The sequence below is a fragment of the Oryzias latipes genome, chromosome 20 (genome assembly GCF_053564925.1).
Source record: "Oryzias latipes strain Hd-rR chromosome 20, Olatipes_Hd-rR_3.1".
Lineage (NCBI taxonomy): Eukaryota > Metazoa > Chordata > Actinopteri > Beloniformes > Adrianichthyidae > Oryzias > Oryzias latipes.
The window spans coordinates 20282572-20292362 of NC_136256.1; the positions used below are offsets into that span (position 1 = coordinate 20282572).

General features: G+C 37.1%; 1 protein-coding gene across 1 annotated transcript; it reads left to right on the forward strand.

Annotated features, from left to right (window-relative positions):
• Positions 1-6645: 6645 nt before the first annotated feature.
• eloca (elongin C paralog a) lies at positions 6646-9275 on the forward strand. The gene is made up of 4 exons (XM_004081021.5): positions 6646-6763; positions 7204-7229; positions 7375-7518; positions 8826-9275. The coding sequence occupies exons 2-4, from the start codon at positions 7226-7228 to the stop codon at positions 9014-9016; spliced, it is 339 nt and encodes a 112-aa protein (XP_004081069.1). The 5' UTR covers positions 6646-6763; positions 7204-7225; the 3' UTR covers positions 9017-9275.
• Positions 9276-9791: the final 516 nt, after the last annotated feature.

Here is a 9791-nt window from a genome sequence, read left to right on the forward strand (position 1 = left end):
TTGTTCTGTTTCAGCCAAACCTCTTTTGTCTTCACTTTTTTGTAATGACCACATTGAAAGCCTTAATAAAAGAGTTCTTCTGACTTATGGATTTAAATGGATCCTTCTAAAACATCTGCTAATATGTATATTTTTTTAGTTTTTGAAGACAGTAAAGCAACTCAAATCATGTCTCATTCCTTTGCTTGTCCATTCATCTGAAATGACACATTTCCAAAGACTGGACCGGGAACTACAACGTTGTTATTGAAGCTGCTGTAATTTGGGGTCTGCTCAAAAAATTGAGTAAAGTTTAGGAATATGGGTTTCATAAAGTCATATAAAATGTCGAATTCATTTCATTTTCCTCCCCACATCCCTCACCCCCAGAGGGGCAGTCAGTGCAGCAGCCCGGCCGATCCAAACATCATAGAGCCCACCCGTTTCTCCCCCCCCCGCTACCAACTCCCAGGCTTCCTAGGTTTTAGGTGTTAAGAGAAAGTCAATTCATGGTCCAACTTAGACTAGTGCTGTTGGAACCCCGCCCCAGCACGACGCACCAGATCAAGCCGCACAGTGTGGCACAGGGCCTGCAGAGTGCACCAGCCTACCATCACCACCACCCCAAGACCGCACAGCCAGGCTGGAGAAAGGCTAGATACCATCCCCAGGTCATATAGCAGGGCCCCAGCACCAGGCAACTGGGCCCCAAATGGGAGCTCTGGTCCCCAGGTGCCTGAACCCCGGAGCCACCAGGCGACCCCCAAAGACTAATTGTTCAAAAGTGGATGCATCAGAATGGAGCGGAGCAGGAAGCTTGTGGTTTGTCGATTGCAGCATCTACATCACAGCTACAATGTTTTTCCAACTGCATTTCTTCTGTCTTATCCTAATTCACAAGGATTTGAATAAAGAAGTACTCAGAGATGTAATTATGCACTTAATTTTCTTAGTATGTGTCCCCTATAGTAAGAAAAATGCCACAAGAAAACTTAATTTTGGGACTTTAAAGATAAATGTATCTTTTACTCACTCATCTAGTCTCTGAAAAAGATGGTTGCTCAAAATCCAACAGGAAATGACAATGAAAGACAGAGTGAGGATTATTTTTTTCAGAAAACACCGATGCGGCAAGAATAAAACAAACGTCTACTTTCCTCCGTTTTAGAGTCTTGTCTTGAGTTCACTTCCATTTATCTTCAAGCAAACTGTGGCATTGTGTTAACCTTCTAATAATGAGATCCTGTGGGGCAAAACCAGGGAGGAAAACAAAGCAACTCTGCTGCTGAACGAGTGCGTGACGACATTTTCAAACTATGAAATAAATCTTTACTGTTATTATTGCTGATTGGCTTTGAAGCGTTCAAACTCACGCTCTCTACTAAAAGCTTTAGCGTATATCCAAGGCTGTTCCTAGAATCTCTGTTATTGTTCTCCTAATATGGGGAGCTACAGTGTGATAGCACTGAAAACCTCTGTGCCAGGCCGAAATGGTCAATAATAGTAGATCTCTGTTACTATAATCGGTTGCTATTTTCATCTTGAACAGCAAGCTGAACGAGATTTGGTCGCACCAGTCATCTTGGACAAATATAAACCGGAGACGGTTAAGTATTATGACACTTTCTTTACACAGCAATCAAGGAACTGCTGTGACAGCTACAGGTCTAAGCTGGAGGCAATTTTAGTATAAATATGTATTTCACTCAGGGGGGAATTTGTCAACGGAACCAGGAGACTGAGTGCTTTACCACAGCTCAGCATCTCTTAGAAATTCATGGTATTTCCTTTTGATTCAATTTAAGCATCACTCTTTTCCGTTTTGACGGACCAGTTGGCCGCCTCACCCTGTTTAAGAAGCCATCACAGCCACAAAAAGAGTTTTTCCAAAGAGTTTATCAAAAAAACTTTACAAATTAACACATATCAAATTGACTAAATTGAGAAAGGATTGTAAAACAGGGGCTAATTTTAAAAATTGTTAAAAATAATTCCCTTAGTAGACTTTTGAAATATTACCAGATTTAACGCATGCATGAAATAAATATGAGTCAAGAGGGATGCTTAAAACATTGACATACTATGAGTTTGCTCAGTCAAATTGATAATAGTTTTTTATGTTCATTTTTTTATGTTTTGTTTTTTTATTTGTATAAATACCAGATAAAAGCCTAAGTGACTCATTTTCATCCTTAAAATATCTTATAAAGGTGATTTCTGCAAACCTTCAAATTTAAACTTTTAGGTAATATGGATTGTTTACATTACCGGTAAATATTTTTTTATGCCTTGGTCACGTTGATTCTGTTATGTTACTGTCTAAACCAGCAAATTCACTGTAAGAATTAGGAATGTTGTGCACTTTATGACTAACTTTTAGATATTAGCTGCCGTGCTGCTCAAAAAATTTACCGGAACACTAAAACTGACTAGACAAACGAAGTAGTTGTTGGTTTTGGATGCCAAAGTGAAAACAAGAGTTTATTTTTAAGTTCTTAGAAATTAAGCTTCCCTTTACATAAAACACAACCCCGCTGCACTTCTAAAATTGGCATAAGACTGCAAAGCAGTTGAGGGGATATCAGTGGCTGGCGTTTTTCAAAACGGTTGCTAAGATATTAGTATCAAGTAGATCCCTGCCTCATTCCATGCATAACTAGCTTAGCATAGCATCAAATCATCTGTTACACAAACAGAAACGAATGGACGTTATAAAACTATAAACCTGTCAGTCTGTCATTTAAATCAAAGAACTACCTCAGTGTTTGAACAGGCGGTGCTGGGTTGGCCTGTCATATACTGTGAGCATGTTTGTTCCCGCATGCAGCTTTGTGTACACAACAAAACCCCTCATGATTCCAACAAGGTTATCTGTGTTCTGTTTACTCAGCGACATGTGGGATATGGTGTTTTACTATTGGGGTGTGTTTGTTGAGTCTGTTTAGTTCAAACATACATTACAGCATCACTGTAATGCAAGAGCCTCAAGCTACTGAAAGTAAGTGATGGTCATTTCCGCTTAACTGCCTGTTAAGGCTTTCATCGTGAGTCAAACAGAGACTGAATCTCTGAAAAATATCACTTCTGGTTTGACATGCTCTTTATTCTGCCCTGGTTTACAGGGTAAAATACTTAGTTGTCATTGTGGTTTCCAAACATTGGAAGGACTGTTTGTGCTGAAATCCCACAAATGATAAACCAAACCTAAATCAAAAAGCTGAAAAACAAAGTTTATTTGTTTTGTACCAATGCTGTAATTTTTCTCCTTTAAAATACCCCTAAATTATAAAAGTGAGGACAACAATTGTTTAACTACATTTAAGATTTCATTAAGCTTTGAGTTTACTGTTAGTTGTGTTTTTTCCCCATTTTCGATTTTTCAAATTAACATCCGTTATTTTGTTGTTGGCTTTTTTGTTTGGCAACCAACATAATTGAAAAAGTGAAGTGAAAAATAAGTTCCTGAATTAGGTCAAAGTGAAAAAGCGTTTTTTAGAAAGAAGATGAAATGTAAAACATTATGTTTAAACATACCTTAAATTATATAAAATGAAGGATCATCATTTGTCAGGAGCTTCTATTCGCAAAAGATAATTTCAGGAAATAATTTTTCAATATTAAATAGAGACACACAATACAATGCCACTGACCAAAAGCAAAGACTTGTTTTAAACTTACTAAAAAAGATCATCTATTTCTCTGGACTTGGTTACATGTGTTTTATAGTGCAGTAAAATGGTGTTTTGTCAGAAAAATCCCTTTTGCATAACTTTCATTTGAAGACATGCTCAATACTTTGACAGAAATGATGGTATAGGTGTTATTATCAACGAGTCCAAGAGCTGACACCTAAAGCCCTTTTACAATAAGGGTGGGATTATATATGTTATATCCCTTTTTCCCACTCCATGTCAAGCAATCAATCAATCAAGCACATAAAGTATAGAAATATTTTTGTTTGTTCATTTTGTCACCTCATTTCGAAAAGGCCCTGGTTCAAATCCCAGCTGGGTCCTCTCTGTGTGGAGTTTGCATGTTCTCCCTGTGCAAACGTGGGTTTTCTCTGGGGACTCTTGCTTCCTCCCACTGTCCAAAAACATGCTTTATAGGTTCAGTTACTCCAAATTGTCCATAGGTGTGAATGTGAGAGTGAATGGGTGTGTGATTTTGGCCCTGCAATAGACTGGCGACCTGTCCAGGATGTCCCCTGCCTTCACCATGAGTGGCCGGGATAGGCTCCATCAGCCCTGTGACCCCCGAAAGGGATAAAACGGATTTCGAAGATGAATGAAATGAATATTTGTTTGTCCTATTCAGGTTATTTGTTTTGATTGCCTAAATAGACCAATTCCAATGCTTAAAAGTTCTGTCAGCCTTCCTGTAAAGTTAGTTTGAACTTGGGTAATGGCAGCAATACTGCTGGAAAGAATACTTTGACTTTAACACGGCATTTGATGCCTTCAAGGGCATGTTTTTTTTTTTTAAGTACGTGCACAACTGAAAACCACATTCTGCACATACAACATGGAGGCAAAGGACGACAGCAGATGTGAAAAATGTGTGTTTGCACATTTATTTAAGATATTTAAAAAACAAAAGTGGAGCACCTGAAAAGCTCCACTGATTTGTATTCTGCTTGCCGGAACATCTTCTATTGTAACCATAGCTGTAAAATCAAAAAGTAAATAAATGTGTACTGCAGCTCCTGCTCAAAATGGATGCATACTAATAATTGAAACACAAGACAATGCAAAAAAAAATCTATTAGCAAAAAGTTGACTCCTAAATCAAATCTACTCTCAACTGGTTTGCTAGTTCTTCCCTTCAGCAGGAAACATGCGATTCAGACCAATATGATTCCAGGACAGTGTAATTGCTGCAGGCTAAACGGACCTACAGATTTATAGTGTCAGACATGAAATGCTGCAGGACATCGCTCTCATTCCTCCATATCATGACCAATGATAATAAAAATCTGACCTGGTTTCATTCAGAGCTTTTTTAACAAAGCACTGTTCTCACATGAATCTATAGGCATATTCAGCTGTGAGAAAAAAACAAAAATAGTTGAATCAAAGGTATATGAACACCAATGATGAGCAAAAAGCAGAAAATGTAAGTAAAATGCCCACTTAATAAGGAACTGCTATGGTATCACATCCACAATCATTTATAGGCAAAAAGATGAACAACATTTTTTTTTTTTAACAGATTCCCAACACATACTGATTAGGATTAGGGAAGGGAAGGGAGTTTTATGATGGTTTGTTGATGTAGCCAAGCACAAGAGTCTTTGCCTGTATTTTGTATGTGTTAAGGAAGCCCTTTACTAAGGGCCCACAGCAGCCTTCCCAAAAATAGAGCTGTGAGCAGCTGCAGCCGGGTGGGTAGTATCAGAAAGACATCAAAGCTTGCCGCCATCCGCCTGTTCTGATCATAAGTACTAATGGTGTAATGGGGGACTGGAAGGTCAGTGATTGTTTTTGGGAGAGGTTTTTTTCTTGAAGAACTTTCTGGAATACAAACTCTTCACAAAGCTAAACGTACCGGTAACATGAACGTAAGACAAAAAAGCAAAGCATCTGTACAAGACTCACTTTTATTTGTGATTGAACGGAGTATTGATCAATTTTATTGACTTGGCAGAGAAGGCTTGGAAAATGAATGTCTTAAGCCAAACAAGAGTTGAGGGAAAACCTCTGCGAGAGGACCTCTGAATTGCTTTGCCTCAGAGAGCACCTCTGGGTCAAATGGCAAAATTTACAGGCACGCACAGTATTCTACTCTAAGTGTAAGGCTCAGATACCTCTGCATCCATTTGGAAGCCTCAGATTTCAACAGTCAATACTTTTTCTCCCTGAAAGAACTGCATGGGGAACCAGGGCAAAGTCACATTCCGAACCTGAACATGACAAGAGAATGGGTACTTTTCAGCTGGTTTGTGAAAAACTGCATCTTACTTGTTTTATGAGACTAGACTTTGCTGGCTTAAATCGCAAGTCACAAGATGGAATTGTAAAAAATGGGTCTGTTAGTTTGTCTCATGGTCCCATGAAACACAGCCCAGTGCTATAGTAACTGTTGTTAAAGCACGGACCTTCTATAATACAGATAATGAAAATGTGCTGAACCAGTGGATTTACACTTAGTGGCCTCTGAAGAATGTGTAAGGGTTCAGGGTACATGCCTCTTCTGATGAATTCAGATTTATGGCCCGGCAAAATGTCTCTGTCATTTTTTCTGAGCACCTGCTGCAGTTCATCACAGTAAGAAAAGGCAGTCAGGAGGGGAATATTGAGCTCAGGCGCCCCCTACAGGTATAACTGCAGATTCGCAAGTGAAGTGAGTCCAAATTTAAGGAGCCTCTTTAAAAGAACAGAAAATAGAAAAAAAAACTTTGGTAATATTTATGTTACCATCATTCAGAAGAAACGAATAATTGGCTAGATTAATATGATAAGTAAGAAGTAATATTTACGGGTCACAAATAATAATTTATGTGTTATACGTTGTCACATTGTTTTGTTTTTGCAGACATGGCATTTGTTTTGTGCATTTATTTTTTGTTATTTTTAGTACCTCTGCTAGATAAATGTTAAGATTTTATTTTACAGTTTACAACATGTCGCAGAGAATGAAATGATTTATGATAGGAACGCTTTCTTTCCGCAGACGACACGTTAAGGGGAACACATTTACTGCGGACCAGTGTATCTACAAATTATTTCCGGGTAGCTAGACGTAGCTAACTTTAGCTGTGTCTCCGTCTGACGTCTTAGCAGTGGTAAGAAACATTATTGTGCCATAACACGTGTTTATGTTATTGTTTGTGGTTGTTTTAATTGTCTAGTTGGTATTTTAAACAGACAGTGAGTGTTAAAAACAAAAAATATAGTCTGTTTAGAAATGTACTAGCTTTGTAGCTACCGCGGCTAACGCGAACTCGCCTTATATCTTTAATAATAATACCAGTAAGAATATTTCTTTAAACACAGAACATTAATTTTCTAATACATTTAATACCACTTAATGCCAAATTTCAATAAATGTCTTGGTGTCTTTAGTTTATTTAACAGTGAGGTAGCGCAGTACAATGACTGTCAAAAATCCTAAGGCAAGGCCTAACTCTAACACAGCGCTTGTCAATGTTTCATGTTTCTCAAGTCAACTTAAGCCAGTGCTGTACAATGTACTTGGAATGCCTAACTATATCTTCTTCTTTAGGACCAACACAGTCCCGGAAAAGATGGGTATGAATGTTAAAGTGTTTTTCGAGTCACATATTTTTTCATCTAATTTGCAAACACTATTCTATCAACATGTTGCCTTTTTGTAGATATTCTGACATTTGGCTTACACTTGTATGCGATTCAATTTCTGTTCTGTGCTACACAGATAGCGAAGAAAGAACCTATGGTGGCTGTGAAGGGCCAGATGCCATGTATGTGAAGCTGATCTCCTCAGATGGCCATGAATTTATAGTGAAGAGAGAACATGCTTTGACATCTGGAACAATCAAAGCTATGTTAAGTGGACCTGGTAAGAGTTTTAAGTTAAAAAAAAATCTTTAGGTGCTTGTCATATTTTGAAGAAGTGTTTTAATGAAAATTATATTAGATACAAAAGTACTAAAACTACAGTCCTTAAGACTGGTGTCCTGATTTTAGAAACATCCCTGTCCTAACTTCGACTGACTCTGGATGGGGTGTGTTTAGCCAAAAAGAAGCTGAAGGGTTTATTCTTTGTTCATTGAAAGACATTGAAGACACTAGCCCTTGAGAATTGTTATTTACATCAATTGTGTAAAACAGGTGGTCTGTCCAAAAATGGTTTATTCTGAAAGAAGGTTTAATTTGACCAAAATGTGCTATAAATTGATGTGAACCACTGTGCAATTGATGGAATTTTCAGCTAAAAGTGTACCCAACTAAACTTAAGATTCTGTGGTTTCTTTTTTTCTAACCTTTTTTGATAAATGTGATTTGCATTTTCCTAAATTGGGAGTGGGAAGTGCACTGTTTGTAGTCATATTTCATTCATTTGTTGCACAAGCTGAATAAAGTGACAAATCCATTGACTACTGCAGTTATATAGCTAAAGGCAACAGTTGTGTCAAATTCTAAAAAAGGTATTGCTTCCTTTTTTTCTGCTTTGGTCAATGCTGCTTTTTCAACTGGGCCAAGGAAAAAAGTTTGACGATCGTGGGACAGTTTTAAAAAATTCAATTGCACCTGAAAATGTCAAACTACTGGAGTGGAGAAACTTTTACCTAGTTTTTTCTTCTTCTTTTGTTTGAATATTGCTGTCGTTTGGAAAGAGTATAAATAATGATACTGTGCAAAATTCTTTGCTGTAAAATGTAACATAATTGCTTGAGACCTGAACTACAAAGAACTGCAAATGCACCTTGAATTTAGTTCTATAGAAAGAACTGCTGAGATAATTATTTAGTGTGTGCTGCAAGAGCAAATTTTAATTGTTGAATTCTAATTATTTATTTATTCATACATTTTTGCCAACAGGCAATTAATAGGTGAATTGAAACCCTAAAATCACTAAAATTGATCTATGAAAAGGTTTTTGTTGTTTGCCTTTGACCTAGAAAATTTATTTAGCTCTAAAAAATAATAATGCTATAATAAGTGTACAAGTTTTGTCTTCATAAATAAGCCACAATTGCTTTGCTTTCAGCATAGTTTGCTTAATAGTTTGCACTTGAGAATGAGGTGTTTAAAAAATGTAGAAAGATTTATGGTTCTTTACCCTTTATCAAAAAATCTTACCAAATTAACAGATTTTGTATATTTAAAAAAAGATAAACCTTTTCTGTGACAATTTACTTGCAGGACAGTTTGCTGAGAACGAAACCAACGAAGTGAACTTCAGAGAGATTCCATCTCATGTTCTGTCTAAGGTCTGCATGTATTTCACCTACAAAGTCCGTTACACCAACAGCTCTACAGAGATCCCTGAATTCCCCATCGCTCCAGAGATCGCACTGGAACTGCTCATGGCTGCAAACTTTTTGGATTGTTAGACGTTACAGTTATTATGTAAAAGCTTAAACCATTCAAAGCTTTTTTTGGAGGAGTATTTAATTTGTTTTGCCATCTACAACACGTGTTTTGTTTTTGTTGCTTCATACTTTGTCTTATCATTTTGATTGTGTTTAAATAAAAATGTCGTTTTAAATGGTGTTGAACATGGCAGGCCAAAAACATAACTGCACCCTTCACGAAAATCTTTCCTCACCTTCTACATCAATCTTAATAAAGATTTATTTGGTGAGCACTTTATTTCCGCTTCCTCACTTATTTTGCAGTTTGAAATGTTGCACCAAAACAATCATTTTTAGGCACAGCTGGTGTTAAAAGGAGAACAAAATAGCCACTGAAATGGCCTTAAAAAAACTACTTTCACTTTGGCCACAATAACAGTTTCAGTTTAAAAAAGAGAATTTGGCAAGTGTGGTCCTTTTCCTAATGAAATAACGTCCCCTCAACACATATTCCATGATATAAGGGCAGAATACACTTTAGGAAATCCCATTTGTACCAAAAAGCCATTTAGTGCAGCTAAATTAAAGAAAGTGGTTTCTTTTTTTGTTTTATTGGAATCTGTTTTTAGTTAGTTTTTCCTTGGCGAAAAGGCGGCGTCTAAGGGCAGGGATGTACCGTTTAGTTTAGCAATCAACTTTTGTATTTTATAACTGATTTGATCTTTTGTACAGTTGGTGAAACCCAATGAGACAACTATTGTAATATTGGGCTACATGAATAAAACTGAATTGAAAGTCTTGAGCATACAAATGT